At 41.8% G+C, this 26,907-nt stretch overlaps 1 protein-coding gene across 2 annotated transcripts in view; it reads right to left on the reverse strand.

Annotated features, from left to right (window-relative positions):
• Positions 1-13,924: 13,924 nt before the first annotated feature.
• The window catches only part of CPNE4 (copine 4), a 565,144-nt gene continuing 552,161 nt past the window's right edge, over positions 13,925-26,907 (reverse strand). The window contains exons 15-17 of one of the 2 annotated variants that reach the window (XM_073803688.1): positions 25,034-25,167; positions 19,305-19,541; positions 13,925-14,883 (exon numbers count right to left, since the gene is read on the reverse strand). In XM_073803688.1, the coding sequence (XP_073659789.1) occupies positions 14,749-14,883; positions 19,305-19,541; positions 25,034-25,167 (506 nt within the window). In that variant the 3' untranslated portion in view covers positions 13,925-14,748. The remainder of the gene's footprint in view (positions 14,884-19,304; positions 19,542-25,033; positions 25,168-26,907) is intronic. The other variant, XM_033855295.2, reaches the window with a different exon arrangement.

Genomic DNA, 26,907 nt, shown 5'->3' on the forward strand with positions numbered 1-26,907 from the left:
TAAGGAAACAGTACAGAGGAAATGAAATGATGCATGCAAAGTGCTTAACACAGTAGTTGGCACATAGTAAGAACTAAAAAAAGTGTCGACTACTATCACTACTAATAATATTTACATTCACTTTCTGTTAGATATTGTAATAATTGTGAAAAATCTTGACTTATCCTTTCCTAACTTTCTCATTGGTATTTTGTACATGAACAAGTTCATCTTGATGCAGTCATGCAAGTTTCCTAACAGGTGTTAGGACATCTCTTTGTCATTGTTTTGCCTCTAGTGTCCTTTATCTCCATGTTTTCTGATCTCCTTCCAATACCACAGAAATATAGCATATGAAAGAATAGTGTTTTCATTGTTTAAAAACATCACCATTATCACCACCATCATCATCATTGTCACCATCATTTTATCATCACCAGCACCACCACCATCATCATCAGCTTTATCACCATCACCACCACCTTCTTCATCAGCTTTATCATCACCATCACCATCATCATCTTTATCATCCTCATCATCACACTACCATCAAGGAGACTGGGCTCCTTTCTGGACAAGGTATAATATGCTAAGCCTACTCTTCTCTCTTCCTTCTGTTTCTTTCTTTACCCTTGGAATCCACACTCTTCAGTCAAGGAGCAGTGCAGAGAATGCCGGGTGTGGGTAGGCAAACTTTGCCTTAAAGTTTCCTTCAAGTGAATAGTCATTATGGGAACAGTAATTTGTCTGAGAGAATATGAGTTTTCTGGAAAAAGAACCACTGCTATATCACACCAGTAGTAATGGTAGTAATGAAAAGACTCATAATAATTTTTTGAGCCACTTATATAGTGTTGGGTGTAATGGTAAATGTTTTGCAAATATTATTATTTAATCCCCACAACAGTTTATTAGGAAAGTATTGTGGCTGGAGAGGTTAGATAAATTTTGCAAGATGGATACTTAGTAAACATCCATAGGAAAGGCATGTACCTAGTCCAGCCTGCTTTAGAACCCAGGTCTCCTAATTCCCATTCTATTTTTCCACTTTACATGATGCTGAGCCCTTGGGTTTGCTGTTTTGGGTGACTGAAAGCAGAAGTTATTTATAAAACATCTCCTTGCTTAAGTTATGACCAGTAGAAAAGGGGGGAAATGATCTTTAAAGTGAAATATCAGCTAGATTGGAACTGTCTAAATGTAAAATGTCATTCTGAGGCAAGGCCTTCTGCGAAAGGGAGTTTGGGACTTGGTCAGACAACAAAATAAAATATATCAGAAATTGATTCTTGGGGAAATTGACTTTGCCACTGAAATCTGGCTCTTCCTCCCATGAGCACAGGGAAGCATCCCAGGACTGGAAATTGGAGGTCTCAGGCAGCAGAAAGATGCTGGTCCTGATGGATGCTTTCTTGGACTCTAAAGCAGAGTGACTTTTCTTCAGGAGGAAAAAGACACTAGCCCATGGACAAGGAGCCATTCTCCCTGAAACTTTCTCAGTTTTTCCCCTTAAACTTCTAGCAAGTTTAGAGAACACCTTAATTAGAATGTCCTTCCTGCTTCCAAGAATGTGAGAAAGATTTGATTTTAATCTCTCCTTTGTTTCTGAATTATTCCAAATCCTGAAATGAAAAATGTAATGGGTCATCATATGGGAAATAATAAGAAGTGGTAGATATAGAATTTTAAGAAGGAACAGGGTGGGTTTCCCTCAGGCAGAAGAGAGGAGGACTTTCCTTTTGCCCTTTACCTGCAGTGGCAACTCAGATGATTTGATCCATTCCAGAAACAAATTGCCTGTATCTCCTCTGTCTCTTTTCCATCTCACACAAGGAAAAATTGGTGAATGGGCAACATGTTTGTTTCATTCAATGAATATGCAAGGACTTTCTACGTTCCAAATCCCACCTGCTATCTCTACCCTAAATCCTACAGGGAAATCAAAGATGAGCTTGTTCTCCAAAGTCCTAAGGTGGAAGACTTACAACCAAATATTAGTAGATGAGTAATTTGTATTAATTTAGATAGTTCACAGCCCCACAAGGGTTCAGTGACCAGAAAGAAGTGAGGGGAACGGGTTCCCTTCATAGCTGGTGAGAGAAGGAACAGCCATGCAGCACCACCTCTCTCCACCCCTGCCCTGCCATGTTTCCTCTCTGCCCAAGGTCAAGCTACATTAGTCAAAAATCTCTGGCTGTGAGCAACAGAAGTCCAGCTTCAACTAGATTAAGCAAAAGGATAACTACAGGCTTTGGTGGTGGCGAATTCCAGGGGCGAGGCTGGATCCAGAGCCTGGCTAAGGTTATCAGGATGCTGCCTTCCCTTTTCCCTTTTTACCTCTTCATTCTGCACTGGCCTCATTCCCATGAGGCACCAGCGAAGTCTTCCCCCACCTGCAGGTTCATGTCCTCACAGGGCAGCAACGTCAGGGCACAGTTACTCTCTCCTGGGAGCTCCAGCAAAAGTCCTGAGTTTGGATTTTCTGGCCTGGCTGAGGTCACATGTTTATCCGTGATCTAGCCACTGTGACAATGGTCATCAAATGCTACAGTTTTGTGCATTTTTCATCATACTTATTATTTTTTTAGCCATCTTTTTGTCTTCCAGGCTATACACCTTGCCCATTATGCTACAAATAATGACTTAGAGACTGCTTATTATATGCCACACAATTGAGCTCAACATTTTAAAGATATTATCTCCTGAAGTCCTCACAAGGACCCCAAGAGGCAGATAGTATCATTTCCATTTTGCAGATGAGAAATCTGAGGGTCAGAGAAGGTAACTAAATTTATGTTCTCTAGGAACATATTTGTGCCTGACACCAAAACTCTTGCTCATAACCATGTTGAGTCAGCCTTCTTCAAGAGCGTAGGACCAGCTTGTTAACTACTCTTGCTAGAATGGATAAATGCACATTCTAGAATGAACTGAGACCTGCAGGATGGCAGCTCAGCTAAGTTCATTCTGATCCTGAGGCTATTAAATAAAGAGACATAAACAGAACATGATGGTAATTTCTTGACTGTGGCTATATTTAATGATATTTTTAATCACTTTCAATTCATTTGATTCATATTTAACTCTAAATGAATTTGATTATGAAATTATTTTCTTAGCCTAATCCAGTCCCTGTGGGTGTACATATTTTTCATATCCCACACTCCAGTCCACCTGGGTTTGACATTTGGTGCTCTGATTGCTTTCCATAATGCAGGGATTGTGGTCCCAGTGGATCCCAGCTGGTTGCCAACGATTTACCTGTGGATTGTTAATGAATGCAGGAGGTACTCCTTAGCATTTTATGTCATTTAGAAAAATCATTCAATATGCAAGAGGGAAGAAAAGATCTTTCTTTTGAAATACACCATGCCTTTTAATCACCTGTGAAAGAAATTCCTTTCTTAGAAATCTCACCTGACCATCAGGATGGGGCAATAATGAGGGAAATCCTGTCTGTTCACCTTAGAGGGAACCCTGCCAACCTTCACCTCTGTTTTCAATTTTACAAAGTGAAAGCTAATGAATATATGTGCATATATGTACATAGATGTATAAAAGAACAGGGCACTCCATACTATAAGAAACCAATGTATGTTTGAATCTATTTTATTTTTCTTTCAGAAGTTTCTGGGCAAGACTAGAGAAATGATTCATAATGCCTGAACTTGAAGCTGTGTTTACGTTCTGGAGAAAAGTATTCTTTGTTCCATTAGCAAGGCTGCAGTTTTAGGGCCCTTTTATGTTCTCAGGAGCCACAGAAACAGGCAGGAATGGAATGGCTGACTGGTGTTCCTTTGTGAATCCACAATGGGCTTTTAAAATTAGAAACCACTGTAAGTTTCATCAAATTGGAAACACATACAAAACCTCAGTGTTCTTGGGTAAACGTCAGAATTATATTATCTGCCCTAAAAATCCCAAAAGGTCAAGGTCCCAAGCAGTTACAAATTCCAACATTTATTTGTGATGCTCTGCTTATGTGTAAATGGTAGAAACACATTTAAAGTCACAACACGAAGAAGGCTTAGATGCATTTTGACTCTAAAGAAGAAAGAAGAATGGGATTTGGGGGATAAATGTGTGCTGTATTGGCAAATGTGAAATTCTTGTAAATATTTTGTGGTATTTTTTTTTCTCTTAGGAGTTATGAGATGAATGGTGCATCTTATAATCCACAAGTTCTTAGAGCAAATACGGCATCCCCTTTTAAATGCATCTCCATCACATTAAAAATGTTCTTTGTTCAGTTCAAACATTCAGGAAAGTTTTGTTGAGCACTACTGTGTGTTCTTGGCTGTACTTTGGGGAATTAAGCATGGGGACTGTGTCCATGGTGGTGGTGGTGATGGGTGGGGGGAGGTGGGGTGGAGTATGATTGAGAGAAGATGCAGCAGCCCAGAAATGTGCTAATGTGGAAGGAGGGTGATTAGCAGAAGAACCTGGAGCCACATCCAAGGTGAGAAGTGAGGGTGGGTCCAGGAGGAAACCTGGTGAATGACTGGACTGTCTGCTCATCAAATAAGCTGGGGTATGTATTGTTTTTTTTTTTTTTTCTAAAATTGAGGTGAAATTCATGTAAGATAACATACATAAGATAAAATTAGTCATTTTGAAGTGAGCAATTCAATGACAGTTCATACATTAACAGTGTTGTGAACCTCTATTTCTAGTTCCCAAACATTTTCATCCCTCTATTCTGTTGGTGTTTTTAATGAAAGGCAGGAGAAGTTTTGGAAACATCTGGATTATGTCATTGTATCACATCAACCTTAAGATACTGGTCACATTCTCTTATAAGTTTGTTGTACTTCATCCTGTTGGTCTGGGAATCTTTGTGTTGAACAGTGACTTGTGGTGGAATGGAAGTTAATGCACCAGAATCTGATTTGTGTGTGGCAGCTGCATTTCTCAGAAGACTGTGGGGAGGTCTGTCACTGACCAGAAGGGCACCTCCTCTTACTGGTTTAACCCTGCATGCTCTGATATTGTATCTGTACAATAAGACCGAAGGACTCAGCTTTCTGGGAGAAACTCAGGTCCTAGTTGGAGGGACTTCTGACATAAGTATGCACAGATGAAAAGGGAAATGATAAGAGGAATACCAATACTTGGCCACGTCTTGGTTTGGGGGGGGGGTGCTTCTGAGAGCAGTTGTCGCCTGAGCTGAGACCTCAAAGATAAGCAGAAACCAACAGAGTGAAGAGGTGGGTTGGGGGAAGCTTCAACAAATGCAGTGTGAAGAGGTTGTCAAATAGCAGCGGGGTGGCCAAGGGGGGCGGTGAAAGTGGGCAAGAATCAGATGGGAAAGTCAGGTATATGTTATGTTCAAGGTCACTTTAAAGTGACCTTTTTTTATTCTGAAGTTTGTGGGGAGCCACTGGTAGATTTTAGGCAGGGCAGTGAGAGGCTTAGATTATAACCATCACTCTGGCAATGGTATGGAGAACAGATCTGAGGAAGACAATGTAGATTAGGAAAACCAGTTAGGAGGCTCTTTCATATCCCAGACAAGAGATGATGAAGACTTAAACTAAGCCAGGGCAGTGGCTATAAAAAGAAGGATAAAAATGATGCTGACAATTATAATACAATGTGTACTTACAATGTGTTAAGTACTTGTCATATGCCAGGTGTCATGGCTGTTGTGCTGTGAAACCCAGATCTCCCCTTCAGGACTGAAGGACTTATTCACTCCAAACCACCCCTCTTCTTTTTTTTTTTTTTTAACATCTTCATTGGGAGTATAATTGCTTTACAATGGTGTGTTAAGTTTCTGCTTTATAACAAAGTGAATCAGTTATACATATACATATGTTCCCAAATCTCTTTCCTCTTGCGTCTCCCTCCCTCCCACCCTCCCTATCCCACCCCTCTAGGTGGTCACGAAGCACCAAGCTGATCTCCCTGTGCTATGCAGCTGCTTCCCACTAGCTATTTTGCATTTGGTAGTGTATATATGTCCATGCCACTCTCTCACTTTGTCACAGCTTACCCTTCCCCCTCCCCATATCCTCAAGTCCATTCTCTAGTAGGTCTGTGTCTTTATTCCCATCTTACCCCTAGGTTATTCATGACCTTTTATTTTTTTCTTAGATTCCATATATATGTGTTAGCATACAGTATTTATTTTTCTCTTTCTGACTTACTTCACTCTGTATGACAGACTCTAGGTCCATCCACCTCACTACAAATAACTCAATTTCATTTCTTTTTATAGCTGAGTAATATTCCATTGTATATGTGTGCCACATCTTCTTTATCCATTCATCCGATGATGGACACTTAGGTTGCTTCCATCTCCTGGCTATTGTAAATAGAGCTGCAATGAACATTTTGGTACACGAATCTTTTTGAATTATGGTTTTCTCAGGGTATATGCCCAGTAGTCACCCCTCTTCTTGAGGCAGCTTACATCAGTGGCTGGTCTATGAGGGGGTATAAAGGCGTGGCCACCTTGTCCCAACTCGGGGTAACTTGGAAGGACTATGTTGCAATCCAACATCTCCTCTGCCCAGTAATACCTCCTTCCCTCTCTTTCCACAGCTCATAATCCCAAGAATATTCCCTTAATAATGTTCTCTTAATAATCTACCTGCACAATAATCTCAGTCTTAGAGTTTGCTTCTTGGGAAACCCAACCTACAACCCTAGACAGGGTTACACACATTATCTCACATCCTCAAGGAAACCTGTCAAAGTAGAAATTATTCTCCCCATTCCACAGATGGGAAAGTTGATGATCAGGGATATCATACAACTCTGAAGTAGCAAAGATTGGATTTGTATCCAGGTTGTTCTGGCTGGAAAATACTAGGTATTTCCACTGAACTGTGCTCAGTAGGAGGGCAGAGTGTCTAGATGTATTGAGAAAGTAGAATTTTTTCTGGACTGATTTGAAGGTCAGTCTCATGTAGGGGGCAGGGAGGAGGAGGAGGCTGAGAATAGTTGGCAGGCTTGCTGTTTCTTCTCACGTGTCCCCACCTCTTTCCGTGCACCACTCTTCTTTCAATATTTAAGAGCATCTTCATGAGAAAGTCCTTAAATCTTGTGTGTCTTAATGTTAAGGCATGCATGGTATGTCTAACAGGATTCCAAAGTCCTAGAATCAGAGAGCAGCTCTGGGCTGGGAGCTCCTCTGGACGCAGAGACCATGTATCCTCTGCTTCCTTCACTCCTAACTCCCCCCTACATCCTCATCCCCACCCCCAAGCTTAGTGCAGGTTGGTATTTAGCAAGTTCTGGAAAGACTGAAGAAACAAGGTATTCAAACAGATTTAGAGGATACTCTCCTGGGCAGCGATTTGGAATCAGCAGGTATTTTTACCGTCACTCCTTGGCCTTGTCTGTATTCTCCTTCTGTCTCCGTGGGCAACCTTTGTGTGTGTGTATATATATATATATATATATATATATATTTTTTTTTTTTTTTTTTTTTTTTGGCAGTACATGGGCCTCTCATTGTTGTGGTCTCTCCCGTTGCAGAGCACAGGCTCCGGACGCACAGCCTCAGCGGCCATGGCTCACGGGCCCAGCCGCTCTGCGGCACGTGGGATCCTCCCGGACTGGGGCATGAACCCATGTTCCCTGCATCGGCAGGCGGACTCTCAACCACTGCGCCACCAGGGAAGCCCTTTTTACATTTCTTGAACACTCCATGTTTCCTTTTAGAATCATCTGGCAATATCCTGCATTCCCTCTGGGTAGGCAGAATGGCCACTCAAACATGTCCAAGCCCTAATCCCTGGAAGATATAAACATGTTATATTCCATGACATTAGGGATGTTGCAGATGTCATTAAGGTTACAGATCTTTGGATAGTAAGTCCTGGATCACCTGGGTGGTTCAATGTGATCACATGAACCTTGAAGGCAGAGAACTTTCTCTTGCTAGAGTCAGAGAGATGCTGCAGAAGAAGTAAGGGAGAGTCAGTGTCTGAGAGGTGCTTGACCCATCAGTGCTGGAGGGGCCGTATGGAAAGCCATATGGAGGCCTCTAGGAGTAAAGACCACTCCCACCCAACCTCCCAGCTGACAGCCAATGAGGAAACAGGACCTCAGCCTGAGGGAGCTGGGAAGCAGATTCTTTCCCAGGGCATTCCGCAAGGAATGCAGTCCCGATGACATCTTGATTTCAGCCTTATGAGGCTGAGAGGACCCAGCTGAGTCTCCCTAGACTTCTGACTTCAGGGAACTTGATTTCAGCCTTATGAGGCTGAGAGGACCCAGCTGAGTCTCCCTAGACTTCTGACTTAATGTGTTCAGTAATAAATGTGTGCTGTTTTAAGCCACGGAGCTTGTGGTAATTTATTACGGAGAAATAGCGAAACAAACAATAGACCTCTTGTCAGGAGGTCTAGAGCAAGCAGTTCTCAAAGTGTGGTTCCCGAAGGTCCCTGAGACCCTTTCAGGAAGCCTGTGAGGTGAAAACATTTTTTTACAATAACACTAAGATGTTATTTGCCTTTTTCACGTTGTCGACATTTGCACCAATAGTGCAAAAGCATCAGTGGGGAAAACTGCTCGTGTCTTGGCTCACATCAAGGTGGCATCACTTTACCAGTGGTCATTCTATTTTCACCAGCACAACCTTGTAGGAAAGAACATGCAGTTTCTCTTAAGGATGGTCTTAAGAAGCAGAAAAATTATTAGTTTTATTAAATCTCGACCCTTGAGCCCATGTCTTTTTCATATGCTGGGTGATCAAATCAAAGCACCAGAAAGCCCCTCTACCTCGAAGAAAAGCACATGTGCCCTTTCCCCACATGGAACACCATTTTTACTCAACAAAAGGCTGATACAGAAATTGGAGTTATTCACACATGGGTATTCGGGAGATATTTTCTCGAAAATGAATGAAGTGAGCCTGCCACTTCAAGAAAAACAACTGACAGTACATGTTTCCAATGATAGCATTTGAGCTTTCTAGCAAAGAATAGAATTTTGGAAAACCTGAGTCTGCCACTGGAATTTGACAGATTCTCAATACTTAGACTGTCTGATGAGATCAGCTGTGATATTATACAGCAGAAGAATGTGATTTTATTTATGCTGTAAACTGTGGAAGTATTTGGCACATGTGAATAACTGAGTGGGTCATCATTTTCTGAATGACCAATGCATGATGTTGCAGAATCATCCATGGGTAAAGGAACTATGGAAAATGCCAGGAAGCATTTACTGATATGCTTCCATATTCCAAATTGCAACTAACCTTCAAGAAACTACCATTGGTTGAATTTTGTCATGGTAAAAAGAATTAGCACAATTATCTTAAAAATATTCCTCCCCTTACCAACTACATAACCACGTAAGACTAGATTTTCTTCACTGTACTTCAACCAAGACATCATTTCACAACAGGTTGAATGCAGAAGCAGATATAAGAATTCAGCTGGCTTTTGTTAAGCAAGGCACAATGCAGCTTGTCTCACTGACTTTTTTTTGGTTTTGAAAATATAGGTTTTTCTAAAAATATTCTTATGTTAATATATAATTTGACATAAATGAATTAATAAACATATTATAGTTTCAGTTTCAATTTAAAATACAGCAAATATCAATAGATGTAAACCACAGAAATAAAACCTCTTTGGGGTCCTCAGGAATTATCTACTGAGGCCTGTTGGAGGGCAGGCCACACATGCATATAACTCAGTGGTTCCGAATTTGCACTCCAGCGCCAATGGGAACCCAGAGGTATTTTTCATTTGATGCAGACACTTTAACCCTTTTAGTGTTTAAAACGATTGTTGAATCGTTTTGAATGAGTTTTTTCTATTTACAAATTGGCAGGTTTTATGTGAAATATCACATTTTTCAATGGTCTTGAAAAACTGAACGGTCTGGCTGCACTGGGGCCATGGTCCTGCCTGGCCCCTGGAGCTGGGTGGAACAGCCCTCCTTTGCACACTTGCCTTCCAGTTTTCCTCCATCCTCACCACACCCCTTTCTTTATATCCCTCCCTTTAAACCTGTTCCTCCTCAGTTGTTCATATGGTGTCTCGGCTCCTGGAAGCATCTGTGTTTGAAATGTCTCATCTACGTGGTCTCCTTGGTAGCAAGAAGCTGGGAAGACCTAGGTGTGTCTCGAGATTCTTCCACTGCTCCCAGCGGGATGTTATACATCACAAGATGCCAAAAGCCCACGAAAAGAAGATGAGATCACCAGATGAGACAGAGATTTCTGAAACGGAGGCAAAGGCCATATTTTAAGGCTCATTTCCTCAAATATCTTAATAATCTGCTGCTGAATATGGCAAGTAGATGGGTAAGGTGCCAGAAGGGTAGCTGAAATGGGAATTATAAAATGAGTTTGTGCTCAAGAGCTAGAGTATCTGGTTCGAATCCTGACTATGTCTTTTGATAGCTGTATGACCTTGGGTTAGTCACCCAAACTCTGTGTGTTTAAGTTCCTTATCTGCACAATGAGACATAATACTGTCTACTTTCTGGGGCTGTTGGGAGAATTAAATGAGGTAGCCTGTGACAAGCACTTAGAACAGTGGCTGGTACAGTGAGTGTTAGTTATTATTTTTATTAGTTTTTTGAGCTGGGCTTGAGTCTGGCCATGAAAATGGAAGTCGGCTGCCTTAAGGTTCTGACAGAAAACCTGGACTCTGTCCTTAGCACCCTATCTCCCAGACCCCAGGCATCCTGGCATGAATGTAGTGGATCCCAACAGATATTTGAGAATGACATGGTGTCTCATTTTGATTGACAGCCACAGCCACTCAATCCACACCTGTTAAATCTACAGTGGATTTGGCAGGAGACCTAAATAGACATTTCTCCAAGGAAGAAACGAAGATCGCCAACAGGCACATGAAAAAATGCACAACATCACTAATCATTAGAGAAATGCAAATCAAAACTACAATGAGGTATCACCTCATTCTGGTCAGAATGGCCATCATCAAAAAGTCTACAAACAATAAATGCTGGAGTGGATGTGGAGAAAAGATGAACCCTCCTACACTGTTGGTGGGAATGGAAATTGGTGCAGCCACTATGGAGAACAGTGTGGAGGTTCCTCAATAAACTACAAATAGAATTACCATATGATCCAACAATCCCACTCCTGGGCATATATCCAGAGAAAACCATTAAAACCGTTAAAAGATACATACACACCAATTTCACTGCAGCACTATTTACGATAGCCAAATCATGGAAGCAACCTAAGTGTCCATCAACAGATGAATGGATAAAGAAGATGTGGTACATATATACACAATGGAATATTACTCAGCCATAGAAAGGAATGAAATAATGCCATTTTCAGCAACACGGATGGACCTAGAGATTATCATACTAAGTAAAGTAAGCCAGACAAAGAGAAATATCATATGATATCGCTTATATGTGGAATCTAAAATATGGTACAAATGAACTTATTTACAAAACGCAAATAGACTCACAGACATAGAAAACAAACTTCTTGTCACCAAAGGGGAAAGGGGGGCATGGAGGGATAAATTAGGAGGTTGGGATTAACAGATACACAGTATTATATATAAAATAACCATGTTCTTGGATTGGAAGAATCAACATTGTGAAAATGACTCTACTACCCAAAGCAATCTACAGATTCAATGCAATCCCTATCAAACTACCAATGGCATTTTTCACAAAACTAGAACAAAAAAATTCACAATTTGTATGGAAACACAAAATACCCCAAAGAGCCAAAGCAATCTTGAGAACAAAAAATGGAGCTGGAGGAATCAGGCTCCCTGACTTCAGACTATACTACAAAGCTACAGTAATGAAGACAGTATGGTACTGGCACAAAAACAAAAATATAGCTAAATGGAATAAGATAGAAAACCAAGAGATAAACCCATGCACATATGGTCACCTTATCTTTGATAAAGGAGGCAGGAATATACAGTGGAGAAAGGACAGCCTCTTCAATAAGTGGTGCTGGGAAAACTGGACAGGTACATGTAAAAGTATGAGATTAGAACACTCCCTAACACCATACACAAAAATAAGCTCAAAATGGATTAAAGACCTAAATGTAAGGCCAGAAACTATCAAACTCTTAGAGGAAAACATAGGCAGAACACTCTACGACATAAATCACAGCAATATCCTTTTCAACCCACCTCCTAGAGAAATGGAAATAAAAACAAAAATAAACAAATGGGACCTAATGAAACTTAACAGCTTTTGCACAGCAAAGGAAATCATAAACAAGACCAAAAGACAACCCTCAGAATGGGAGAAAATATTTGAAAATGAAGCAACTGACAAAGGATTAATCTCCAAAATCTACAAGCAGCTCATACAGCTCAATAACAAAAAATCAAACAACCCAATCCAAAAATGGGCAGAACACCTAAATAGACATTTCTCCGAAGAAGAAAAACAGATTGCCAACAAACACATGAAAGAATGCTCAACATCATTAATCATTAGAGAAATGCAAATCAAAACTACAATGATACGTCATCTCACACTGGTCAGAATGGCCATCATCAAAAAATCTAGAAACAATAAATGCTGGAGAGGGGGTGAAGAAAAGGGAACACTCTTGCATTGTTGGTGGGAATGTAAATTGATACAGCCACTGTGGAGAACAGTATGGAGGTTCCTTAAAAAACTACAAATAGAACTACCATATGACCCAGCAATCTCACTACTGGGCATATACCCTGAGAAAACCATAATTCAAAAAGAGTCATGTACCAAAATGTTCATTGCAGCTCTATTTACAATAGCTAGGAGATGGAAGCAACCTAAGTGTCCATCATCGGATGAATGGATAAAGAAGATGTGGCACATATATACAATGGAATATTACTCAGCCATAAAAAGAAACGAAATTGAGTAATTTGTAGTGAGGTGGATGGACCTAGAGTCTGTCACACAGAGTGAAGTAAGTCAGAAAGAGAAAGACAAATACCGTATACTAACACATATATATGGAATCTAAGGAAAAAAAAATGTCATGAAGAACCTATGGGTAAGATGGGAATAAAGACACAGACCTACTAGAGAATGGACTTGAGGATATGGGGAGAGGGAAGGGTAAGCTGTGACAAAGTGAGAGAGTGGCATGTACATATATACACTACCAAACGTAAAATAGATAGCTAGTGGGAAGCAGCCGCATAGCACAGGGATATCAGCTCAGTGCTTTGTGACCACCTAGAGGGGTGGGATAGGGAGGGTGGGAGGGAGGGAGACGCAAGAGGGAAGAGATATGGGAACATATGTATATGTATAACTGATTCACTTTGTTATAAAGCAGAAACTAACACACCATTGTAAAGCAATTATACTCCAATAAATATGTAAAAAAATAAAATAAAATAAAATAGATAACCAACAAGTACCTACTGTACAGCACAGGGGACTATATTCAGTTTCCTGTAATAAACCATAATGGAAAAGAACATGAAAAAGGATATGTGTATATATATATATATATATATATATATATATAAAACTCAAACACTTTGCTGTACACCTAAAACTACCACAACATTGTAAATCAACTATACTTCAATAAAAATGTTAAAAAAATTTTAAAAATCTACAGTGGATTTGATGTTGATCATGAAGCACATTAACAAGTCTATTCATTCGTTCTTTCACGCATTCACTTATTTGAGTAGTATTCCATTTATTCATTAAGCATCTATCTATTGAATAGTTATCTATTCATTACACATATTGCTTACTATGTTCCTGGCACATAGACATTGAAGCTCATGTCCTTGTTTTGGGTTAGAAACAACCACCAGCTATTTCTGGCGAACAGGGTCTAAGTATTTTAATTCCTTGTCTGTTAAAAACCATGATCCACATGTTTCTATGGGACTGTGAAAGAGCTATTCCTAACCTGAGGCCAAGTCACTTACATGAACACTGTTCAGAAATTGCCTTGAAAAGAGAAACAAGACTATAAGTCTTAGAAAAAATTCCGTTAAGTACCAAATTTATTCATAAAATACATGGCTATTTGCTGTTGACAAGTTTCCACTGTCATGGGTCTATTGAAGACACTTTGAGGTCATTCCTAAGGAGTGACATAAACATGGGGCCTGAACTGGCATCATCTGGGACTCAGAGCTCTAGGATCTTGGGCCCATGCACACCTATTGCATCACGGTCAAAATTTAAACAAGATTCTCTGGTGATTTGTATACACAGGGAAGTCTGAGAGGTGCTGGATTGGGTGCCCCAGACCCACTTCAGGAAGACCACCTCTAGGTGGATAAGCCCCTTTTTCAGTGGAGGGACCATTCTCAGCAGGGAAGAATTATGGCCGACAACTGCAAAAACAGCATGGTTTTTTTTTTTTTTATTTTAAACATGCAAAATACAGTCCATGCATCTGCCATTTTAAAAAGTCTCTCATCCTGTAGCAGATAAAACCAAATATGTTTTGGCTATCAACGTTCAAGAAATGTTTCAAAATGCTTTACAGTGTAAAGATAATAAGAAATTTAGCAAAATTTCAACAAACCTGTATAAAAAACAGATACAGATAACATTTTATATCAAGGCGACATGCTGTAATGTAAAGAGTAAGTTATAATTATCTGTGTTTCTTTGTAAAAAGTCTTTAACAATACAAGGGCTTAGCAGATCCAGGCCTCAGGGCTACACATGCAAAAAAAATTGTTAGTTAGTTAAAAATCACCAAAACGTGCTATTTTTAAATGTGTACCTTTGTGTCTTTTTAAGTACAGGATAATAGAAGTATTAAGTATCAGCAGGAATAGTATTCAAGGACTCTGTAAAAGTGTGTAGACTTCATGGAGCCAGTGTCCGGGAAGAGTCATACATTTCTGATGAACATTTTGGCTTAATCCCTTTGCCATTGTAATAGTCCACGACTTGGTTTGGGACTTCAGCCAACACGCTCTTTGCCAGGGCAGCTGGAGATGCCTGCAGGGAAGAAGAAATCACAGTGACTTTGGCACCTGGCCAAGGGAATCTGACCCAAATCAGCCTAAAAGACTTGAGTCCTGCTCTAAGCAGCTGGTCCCATTCATTCATTCATTCATTCATCATTCATTCTGTACTTGTCAGTGTCTACTCCACGCAAGAGTTGTCAGATTGTTGGAAAATGAACCTTTAATTTCATAATTACATTTTTTCATGTCTGTTTCAAAATATAAAACTATTCATATCTGAGGATGGGTGAACACTGGATGGCAGAAAGAATTGCCTTGCAGTTTTGTGTCTGATTTACATTCAAATCCATACACCTATTTATGTTCCAGGCACTATGCGAGCGTTTATAGGGTCTATGATTCTTGCCATTAGGAAGTTACAGTCATGTGAGGGGAGCGTGGTGGGGCCGAAATTAACCCTCCTATGAGGCAGAACATGATACATCCCACAGACCAGCAGATCACATCAATGGGAGCTTGTTAGAAATGTAAAATCTTAGACCCATCCCAGAACTAATGAATCAGAATCTGCATTTTAACTTGATGCCTAGGTGATTCCTGTGCATATTGAAATTTGAGAAGCACTGCTTTAGGGAGTCACAGACACTGTGTGACCAGAGCACAAAAAACCAAGACTAAGGCATCTTGGAGGAAATCACAGCAGGCTTCCAAGAAGAGATGGCATTTACATTGGGTATATTTTGAAACAAGGAGAAGGAAAGGATTGGCATTTGATCATTCTAGGGACTGTGAGTCATCTGATGGGGCTCTAAAGGAGTGCATGTGTGTGTGTGTGTGTGTGTGTGTGTGTGTGTGTGTGTGTGTGTGTGTGTTGGGGATGCAGGATTGGTGGGGCATTCAGTTGGAAAATGAGCTTGTGGCCAGGTGATGGAGAGTCTTGAATACTGTGCTAATTTATGTAGCCTTTCTTATATCAGCATTATGGACTCACTGCAGGCCTTGGGGCAGAGAAAGGTAGAGGTTGATATTCTGCATGGACTCTGGACTCATGCAGAGCTGGGCCTGACCTCTGACCCTGGCACTCACTACTAACTCCCCAGCCACTGGGCAAATAAGATTGCCTGAACCTCATTGTTAGCAATTACTGAAGAGGTTGAAAATTTGAAGCAGAGAGAAATGTTTGAGGTCCCTCTGGAAAAGTCCTGAAGGAAAGGGGGCTGGACTAAATGCCAGATGACCAGGTTTCTAGCTCTTTCCTTCCTATGTGGCTTGTCACTCAGCCATTCAACTTTGCTAAGCCCCGATATTCTGAGACAAGAAAGGAAAGAACAGGAATTCATTCTATCTCAGAGTTTTTAGGAGGCTCAAAATGTAAGAGACACGTACCTTAAAAACAATCTGAAAACACAGTGAGGAGTGTTTCTAAAGCGACTGCTCACATTTTGAAGGTGCCATAGTATGTTGGACATTGGTATCCATGAATGCTCTTTTATTTTATAAATAACTGCTCAGGGTCATGTGTTAGATCATGGCCCACTTTTACACTGGGGAAGACACAATAGTCATTTCCTCCCTTTTCTCTCTGGTCATTGCTCACACAAAGTTTAGAAAGATAAAGACTTGACTTCCCAGTCTCCCTGGCATCTAGGGATGGCCATGTGATCCAATTTCATTGTTTGAGACCCAAGTGGGAGTTTCCTGGGGGGTGTTTCTTGGAGCTCTTTAACAGACATCACTGGCTCTGTTTCTCTTTCTTCTTCCTTTTTTCCTTGAACTAGAATATGATTCCTAGAGCTATGGCAACCATTTTATCATTGTGAGGGAATAACAAAAAGAATCTCTTAAGTGCTGGTCCTGACACTATTGAATCATTGAAAAAAACTAATGTCAGCAGCCACCAGCCCCTAACATCTAGCTACACGAGAAAAGTATATCTGTACTTATATAATCCAGGGTTTCTCAATTTTGGCACTATTGCAATTTTGATATATTGGATATATTTGATAATTCTTTGTGTGGGGACTGCCCTCTGCATCATAGGATGCTTACTAGCATCCCTGGCCTTTACCCACTGGATGCAAGTAGCCATCAAAAATGTCTCCAGACATTGCCAAATGTCCCCTGGGGAGAAAAATCATCCTTGGTTAAGAACCACTCATGTAATCCACTGTGAGATGGATTTGCTGTTATTTGAAGACAAAAATATTCCTGAACAGTATGTCAAGCAGAACTTGCTCAGATGATAAAAGTATTCTGTAGTTACACTGTCCAATGTGGTAGTCACCAGACACGTGCTGTCACTGAGCCCTTGCAATGTAGTTAGTGTGACTAAAAACTGATTTTTAAATTTAATTTTAATGAATTTAAATTTAAATAACAACATGTGGCTCTTTGCTACTGTGTTGGACAGCACAGTTCCCAATGATACTCCTGCCCTTTGCATATCTGTGCTGGTGGTTCTGGGGAGCAGAGAGGGCCTGGAGGTCCATTAACTTGGGATAAGGCAGAAAAAATATGAAAGTAGCTGGCAAGAACAGTAATAAAAGTCACATTTATTAACTACCTACAGGCACCAGGCACTGTGCTGAGCGTTATATAAGCCCCACCTCTAATTTTCCAATCTGTGTGTTATTTGCCCCATTTTACAGATGAAAGTCTGTGACACAGAGAGGTTAAGTAACTTGCCCCAAGCCACACAGCTCAGAGCCTCTGCCCTGTCCGAAGCTCTGAGTTACCATGCAGAGCAGAAAAAGAGAGGCGATTCATGGGTTCCCGGCTATATGAAATGATATCAGTGCCTCACCTTGAGTTTTATTTATGGTTTATTGAATTCAGAATAGATTAGTTTGGATAATGAAATGGTTCTCAGAATCTAATTTGAAATTCAGGAAGCTAAGGCGGGTGCTAAACTCCTGGTACTCTGCTCTAGTGGACCACAGGGAGCTGGGAGCCTGGAGCAGCGGGGCAGTGAGTGAGCCCCCTTCCTCGCCCTGATCAGGCACTTCCTTGTTGCGGGTACCCCTCACCTCCCTGCCCACTCCACAAGGTCTGTCCTCCTTATGTCCCAGCTCCAGCTGCTTCTCTGAAGTTTTGTAGCCACAGGGTGGCCCACCTCAATCGCCCACAGATCGCTTGGTGTGAGTTTTCTGCGGATACCTGTGTCCCAACCGGGCAGTTCTCCAGTAAATTCCTGGAGGCTGGGCCCCATGGCTCCTCCTCTCACTGTGGTGCCAGTGCTGGCACACAGCAGGCACTCTGCAGGTGTGTGAGGGAGAGCAGGGGCGGGGTGGAGGCTGCAACAGTGCATGGCCCCGTGGCATGTGTGTGTGTGTGTGTGTGTGTGTGTGTGTGTGTGTGTGTGTCTGTAGGGGGCGGGGACAGGGTGGTTTGGAGAAGCTCTTGGAGCCCTCTTCACTCAGGCAACGCTGTGGGTGGTGGTCAGTCCTGTGGTACTTCTGTCAAGCTGACAAGACGGGGTGGGACATCACAGTCTGGAAGAACACCCTCCCCCCATCTTGGGCACCATGTGAGCAAGTGGTTTCAATGATGAACACAACTGTGGGCGATTCAGCTCCAGCACACCCCAACTTGAAGAGGATGCCCCACCTTGCTGTCCTGTGCAGACAACTTGGGGGCTTGGAAACCTCCCCTTGGGTAAGTTGAAGATGGGCTATGGTAGCTGAGTTGCCCTCTGTGAGTCACCCAGGCTCACTGCCCACACACTTGTGGGAGCTTTCACTGGGGCATGGAACAAAAGAACACAGGGGGCTGTCTGTGACACAGTGGGGGAGGCTCTGCAGGGCTCTTCAGGGCCACGGCCATCCCAGAGGGAAACTGTATGAATCAGTTTTTTTTTTTTAAACCCTGTGGGTCATGAACCAGTTTTGATTCTGCCTTAGTAAACTTATTCCAGCATTTTCCCCTATTGACCACAAACAACTGTTTAATATCATGCTTTAAACTAACTTTATTATCTTGCTGTTTCCCTCATTAATGAATTGAATAAATCTTTGATGCTGCTTACTGTACATTTATACAGGATTTAAGTTTCTATCATTTTGAAAATATACTTTGCCAAGGCAAACACAGACCTCTGCCAGGGCACATGGCTTGACAAGAAGAACCAAGGCCGAATTTCAGCTCTTTGCTACTTCAGCCAGGCAACCTTGAGCAGGGAACTACCTGCCCAACTGTACATGGCAGTCCTGGGTACACTGGAGACCCTAAATTCTGTGGATGAGGCCAAGCTCCAATGAAATGTTGGCCACATAGTTAGCATGACTGACTCAGGTTATACTTCTTTCTCCAGCAAGCCAAGCTCTACATGTCCTGGGTGGGAATCGGCCTGGCCCAGGCAGGGACAGCTGGCATTGCTTCACTACGAACACTGGTGGAAAAATGGGGGGGGGGGGGCTTCTGCTCTCCCAGGGGAAGCCCCTGAGATATACGTACGTGTTTGAAGTTCCTGAAGGGCACGAACTGGACGATGTCGCGAAGGACGGGCTCTCCCTTAGGCGACCTCAGAATCCCGTCGTCACCGTCCAGCATCTGCATGTCACTGAAGTCTGCGTTGCCCACTCCCACGATGATGACCGACATGGGGAGGTGGGAGGCATGGACGATGGCCTCCCTCGTGTCGGCCATGTCTGTGATGACCCCGTCAGTCAGGATCAGCAGGATGAAGTATTGCTGCCATCGGTGGGACACCAGGAGACGATGGGGATGGAGGGGTGGGAGAGACAAGGACAAAGCCAGTTACACACTCCGGCGGCTCCGGTGCATACTGACCACAGCAAATGACAACTGACTTTTCCTGAGTGCCCGTGTTGACAACCCTAAACACTGAAGACTTGGGATGAATGGAGCTTAAAGGCAGGCACAGTAATTGCAGGTTAATTCTAATAATCACCTTAGTGATGGTTACAAAGCACAGGGTGTAGACAGAGCAGCAGAAGAGTCAGGGGGCTGGCTTCAAAGCCTCTTGCTCTGAGATGCTGGGAATTTTCCCTTAACTCCTCTGGGTCTCAGCCTCTTCATCTCTCAAATGAGGGGTGGGGCTAGATCATTCATACGGTCCTCTTCAGCTTGGAGATTTGCAAGAGTCTAAAGCCGAGCTGCCTAATATTTACAATAGCCACCAGCTCCATGTAACTATGGTGCCCTTGAAATGTGGTGAAAGCAATGGAGAAACAGAAATTTTCATTTTATTTCATTTGAATGAATTTAAATTTAACTTTAAAAAGTGGATACCCGATTGAGTTATTGGAAATCTTTTAAGTACGTTTGTAACAACTATAAATAAGTGAATCCACTTTCTCAATTATCAACTTATAAAATCTATATAAGGATCAAGTATTTTCCATGGTAATTTAGCATCCAAATTGAGATGACGTGAGTATAAAATACACACTGGATTTTGAAGACTTAGTACAAAAAAAGAAGAATGTATAATATTTTATTAATATTTTTTATATGGAATACCTCTTAAGATGATAATGTTTTAGTTATACTGGGTTAAATAAAATATATTATTAAAATTAATTTCCCTGCTTCTATTCACTTTTTAAAATGTGGCTACTGGAGAAATTAAAATCTCTGCATGCCTCTCACTGTATTTCTAGTGGATGGCGCTGTGCTAAAGCCCTGCTAGAAAAGGCAAGGGTCACAGTCTCTCCCTCTGAAGGCTGTGTGCCCTGGGCTAATGAGTGGCCTGCAGGTGGCTGCCCTTCTCCAAGGATGTGGGCAGAAGACTCTTCCTGCTCTAAGTCCTGGTTGGACAGGCTGGTGGGTGACTCATCTGAGATGGAGATTGGTGAGAAGGCTCCATGCTCATCAGCACAGGAAGGGCTTGGGAAGGGTTACGGGGTCTGGAGAGGGAAGGCCCAGTGGAGGACATCACTGTCCTTAGTCGTTAGAGGCATCATGACAGCCTCTCAGGTGAGAGGGGAGGGAAGGAGGTCACTGAGATGCTGCTCATGCCAAACCCAAAAGAATTTCTAATGTAATCTTTGCAATATGTTCTACATCTACAGGGAATAAATGTGGGATGATGAAACCATTCCAAGTTGCCACATTTCAAAGGTGAAAGGCTAGGTAGAATAATCACATGTTGAAAACATCTGTTTTTGAGATTCACACTTAGAAAGCTGCATATAGGCTGGCAGTGCTAAAGAGTTCCCATTTTTCTCTGTGAGTCTGAAAAAAATGTTTTTAAACAAAACAACTCAGTCAAAAATGCAATCAGAGAGAAGAAAAATTCACACTATGATGAAGACAGTCACATGTCCTGAATGCTTTCTATACAGTTTAATATAAAGACTAATTCTGGGGCTTCCCTGGTGGCGCAGTGGTTAAGAATTTGCCTGCCATTGCAGGGGATATAGATTCGAGTCCTGGCCTGGGAAGATCCCACATGCTGCAGAGCAACTAAGCCCGTGCACCACAACTACTGAGCCTGAGCTCTAGAGCCTGCAAGCCACAACTACTGAGCCCACATGCCACAACTACTGCAGCCTAGAGCCTGTGCTCTGCAACGAGAAGCCACGACAATGAGAAGCCTGAGCACCTCAACGAAGAGTAGACCCCGCTCACCGCAACTAGAGAAAGCCCGCGCACAGCAATGAAGACCCAATGCAGACAAAAACAAACAAACAAACAAATATATATATATATATATATATATATATATATATATATATATATGACTAATTCTGTTCCATGTCCACTAACTACCCACCCCTAGTTCTAGTTGATCAATTTTCAAATTCATTCGAATTGTCAATTTTCATCCATACCTATGCTTTTTAAGTCTTATACATTCACAGAGAAGGTGGCCTGGGAATTTGGAGGAAGGTTTCAGTTGGGTGAAGTGATTGAGGAGCTAGGGAGTTGCAAGGAGAAGGCACAGAAGGAGGCAGCTTGGTGGCCTGGGGCTGGAGGGAAGCAGTGTAGGAAACCAGAAATGACTCTTCCCAGGGTGTGCCTTAGAGGCCATGGCAGGTGCCACACCTGGATGGAGACTCATCCTGATTCCTGATCAGGTGGGCCTGTGAGTGAATCACACTTCTGTGCCCTCATCATCCACTCCCCACCTTCCCCTAACTCCTGTCTGATTCGACCTTCATGGTCCAGGGCACGGATCTCCCCTACCTGCCCCCTACAATACCCACAGAAGCAAACAACCTGACAGTCACACGACCACATCAAGAAAGTTTAGAGTTGTTGTGGTCTAGAGCGGACGTTGGCAAAATATTTTCTGTAAAGGGGCTCTAATACATACTTTAGGCTCTGCGGGCCATAATGATGTCTGTGGCAATGACATAACTCTGCCTGTTAGAATGAAAACAGCCATAGACAGTGCTTGATAGGAATGTTCATGGCTGTGTTCCGTTAAAACTTTACTGATGGACACAAGTTTGAATGTCATATAACTTTTGTGTGCCATGAAATATTATTCTCCTTTTGATTTTTTTCAACCATTTTAAAATGCAAAAGCCATTCTTACCTAGCAAGCCACTGAAAAACAGGTTGCAGAATGTGGCTGGCTTTTCATTTAGAGCAGGGGTTCTTAACCTAGACTTGTGGACTGTTGAGTTGAAAGAATTCAGGCAGTCTGTGCAGCTGGGGTAAATTAAAGTTTTATTTTCACTAACCTCTAACTAAAACTTACCATTTTTTTCAATTCTAAATATAATTAACGAATAAAATTAGTTTTAACTGTACTTGTGACTGAGTCACTAATAGAAATCACAGAATACGTTCCTGTTATCTTACAGTGTTTGCAAATATCTCAACGTGTCATTTACTTTCAACACTACTTAGAAATTACAGAATTATTAGGCCAGCCACAAATTCTCATAATTTAATTTTATTACTATATTTATGATGCTTCTATGTAACATTTAAAGATATTTTGCTAACTGCATTTCAATATAATTGGTTTATTTTATAACATATGTTTTATTTTGTGCATTTAAAGGCCCTTCTGAGGAGGGGTCCATGGGCTTCACCAGCTGCTAATGGTGTCCATGGAACAAAAATGGTTAAGAAGCTCTGGTCTGAAGAGACTGTCAAGATTCTAGAACCTGATCCTTCCAGGTTTAATCTAGCTAAAGGTAATAGGCTGCAGACTGTTGGATCAAAACCCTGATGGAAATTTCCAATAAAGGTCGCAGTAACATTTGCTTCCAAAGTCAGGCTAGGAAAGTGCTCATGGGTGAAATATTATAGTCTTTGAATGTACTTGAGGTCCTGCTTACATAAGGAGAGGACATTTTTTTCTTTCTAGAAGAGTTTCACAAAACTGAGGAGAAAATCCTATAGCCACAGACTTCCTGGCACCACTTGCCTACAAGGTTCAAGGTTAGGACCCTTAGCAATCAGTGATAACAAGGGGCCCTAGACCATACACTGTTCAAAAGATAATGGAAACCTCTGGGGGAAAGCATCAGTGTTCCTGGCCTATAGGAGTGAGTTATTTGGGGAGATGTGGATTAGACGCTTCCAGTACTGTTTCCTGACCTGTCCTTTCAGAGCAGACACATCTGTCCCTGGAGGACTGAGTAATAGCCAAAACCTCATGCTGGTTTGTATTAGTCCAGAACTCAGACCTATGTCAGATTCTCTTTACTCCTGTGAGTCCTGGTACCCCAGGGAGGCTGAGATGGTTCAAACTGGGCTCCGGGGAGCCCTAGGGATGCCTTGGATGCTCTTGGGGATAAAGGGGGTCAAGGAGAATAGACAAGTTTGGACCCCATCCTTCAGCCCATATTTAGAAAAAATAGTCTGTTTTCTTAAAATCTATTTTATGTGTTTGGTTTCTGAGCAAGGTATTATTTGAAGTATTTGAATTTGAAGTCTTGGTGATTAAAAAAAATAAAATTAAATACTGATCCTGTCCAACCTTATGCCTAAATCTTGCATCTGAGAGGATTCAGATTTGCTTCAAGTCCTCTGTGGGTTTGGCAAGATGGAGATGCTATTGACTTTGACAAACATGGTCTTCACAGGGGTGTTGGGGAGCAAAGTTTGGGTGGTACAGGTGGAAGGGTCAATGGGAGGAGAGATGGAGGCAGTGAATATGGGCAGTTCTTTCAATGAATTTTGCTGTAAAAGAGAGTAAAATGAGGGACAGTACCTAAAGGGTAAAGTGTCGAGAGAGAGTTTTGAACCTAAACAAGAGATATTGTAACATGCTTTATTTGCTAATAGGAATGAGTCTTCAGTAGAAAGGGAAAAATAGGTGATGAGGTGAGAAAGGGAATATAAGTATGAGGTCAGTGTCCCTAATAGTTGGGAGGTGTGTGCTGCAGTGCACAGAGCAGAGGTCGCCATGAGATGGGAGTGTGGTCCAGGCCATCCTAACACAAGAGAAGCTGAGAACACAGGCACAGGGCAAGGGGGTCAGATGAGCTCACACAAGAAGGTAAGGGAGCAGCATATCATATTCTTCATGCAAATTCAGTGTCTTCGAACCCAGGATAAAATCACAGAGAAAATTTCAGACATTAGCAATATTCTGCTAAATCTGAGAAAATGCCATACAGCTAAAAAAGGACATAGGACATAATGACGGTATTGAAAAATGATGCATAGAAAAGCTATTACAGCAATATATTTAAGTCTAATATATTAGGGGAAAAAAACAAACTCTATTTGGCCTTGTAACCTTGGTTTGCATTTTTCTTAGAAAACCACTAATAGGACCTGAAATAAACCTTCACTGTGATGTTGTGTGTTACTTCACTTGACTACCAGGCGGAAGAATAACCCATTGTTTTACTTCACTTCCATCTGTAGTCTGGGTACACTGGAAAGCAAGCTTAATTTTGGACAGTTTTTTTCCTTCCTAGGAACTGAAGGTGAGTATGAGTTTTATGAGGATGACCTACACTCCAGTGAATATAGTGGCTTTCCCTGTTGAAGGCCTTCTGTGTTCAGGTAACATTGCAGACATTTGAGTTATGTCATCTCTAAGCCTCATGTTAATCCAGCAGAGATAGGCATGATTATCCCTATTTTTCAGGTGAGGAGACTGAGGACAGGGGGAAGGTTAAGTCACTTCTTCAAACTCACACAGGTAGAAATGCAAATTTATTGTCAGATTGGGATGGGTGCTATGGCCAGTATCCAGGTGAGGATGGGTAAATGCCCATTAGCAGGTAGACCACCTCTCTCCTTACCGATGCCTCCTTAGTGTTGGTCTCCTCTGATGCTGACTTGGCGACCTTCTGGATGATGGGAGCGATGTTGGTGGGGCCATAGAGCTGGAGTTTGGGAAGGCAGCTCTGGTAGGCTTCCACAACTCCTTGAATCCCTGAGGTGGAATTGGCAAAGATCAATAGCTAAATAGTCCCCCTGAATATATTTATAATCAAACACACACACACACACACACACACACAAATGAAGCATTAACTTCCCCCAAATAGTCCTTATCAATAGCACATCTATGTTCTTAAGATAAAAAAGAAAATACCACATCTGGGCTGGTATCTCTGCCTCCACTCCCACTAAAATAATTTTCTTTATTCATTTCACTTATTTTTTTTTGAAATTGACTTGGGAAGAATTTATTAATGAATGATTGTGTTTGCTACAGAATACAAACAAGCTTTTTATGACAAAGAGAATATTCTATACCCATTAAAAAAATCTCAGTTACAAACCTATGTATTCCCAAATCTTTTTCTACACTTTCAAAAATAAGTAATTCATATTGGGAATATTTTGCAACCCTACAACTTAAAATTCAGAGAGAAATCATTTTGGTCTGAAACCATTCTCTTTAAAGGTTCAAGTCAAAAGCGATCATTTCCACCAATGTCTCCCTTATGTCTCACCTTACACAATAGATTTCATTAGATCCTCCTATTGTAATGAAGCCAACATTGTACCCATTTTACAGGTAAGAAACTGAGGCTCAGAGAGGTTTGTTGCAGACTCAGGATTCACACCCAGGTGTGTCTGGCTCTAAGGGCCATGCTCACAGCTTTAACATCCCTCTCATTTTCACACCATCCTGTTGACTCTAGTATAACCACCCCGGGCCACCTATGTGAGGATGTGTACCCACAACCGTCTCTCCAAATGTTAAAGTCCTTGTGGGTAGGAATTGTGACTTTCTTTCTCATGAGCTCGAGGCAGGTCGGGCACATGGCAGCTGCTCCCCAAATGTGTGATGAATGAGCAAGATGACAGTCACAGTCATCTGCTGGGCACTGTAGTACAGGTGAGTGACGTCCATCACCATGGGCACCCCTCATTTAAGGGGGGCTTCCATCCAAGAGATCATGATGGGTGGGCTCTGCTGGAAGAGGCAGCCCTGCTAGTGTAGCTCCTCCCAGCGTAAGTCTTGGCTGCACACTGAATGTTCTAACCACGATCCCACAGAGACAGTCCCATTATCTATGATTTTTGTTCAAATGGTCCTCTCTGTGTCTGTGCCTGTGTTACCTCTCTCTTCCCCTGTTTCATCTCATCCTCCTGCACCCCTTTCTACCCTGAAACAGCACACTGGTCCTGTTTTAAGCCAGAGAGACCCACAAAGCCCCTCCTGTGATTTTTTTCCCTCCACATCCTGCCAACCAGATTTTGGGCATCTTGGATGAGCAAGTTGTGCTCTGTTCTGCCTTTATACACATGCATGTAACAAAATGTGTATGAAAATGACTGAAAATGCTTCATTCTCTTTGTCCTGCCCCAAAGTCTGCCATTCTAAAGACAGGTGCCAAATCATTACATAGCCTGGTTTTGAAGTTAAGTGATGCTGAACAGAAGCTCTTTATCTGTTTTGGTTTTTGAGGTTTTGCCTAAGATAAGCAAGTCTGAGTTCTCTTCCAAAAATACCAGGCAGGTGAATTCTAAGATGTGAAATGGGTTAACACTGGATATGTCCTTCATTCTGCTTTGATGGAAAACCATTCTTACAGTTGAAGAGAGGGAATGGTTTGAGATGAGGGAAGCCTAAACTGTAATAAACTTGGCGTGAGGGATGATGAGAGGGAATAAGGGCAGAATGGAGATCTGGTCTCATAGGTTGTTGCGTGCAGACCCG

The sequence above is a fragment of the Tursiops truncatus genome, chromosome 4 (genome assembly GCF_011762595.2).
Source record: "Tursiops truncatus isolate mTurTru1 chromosome 4, mTurTru1.mat.Y, whole genome shotgun sequence".
Classification (NCBI taxonomy): Eukaryota; Metazoa; Chordata; class Mammalia; order Artiodactyla; family Delphinidae; genus Tursiops; species Tursiops truncatus.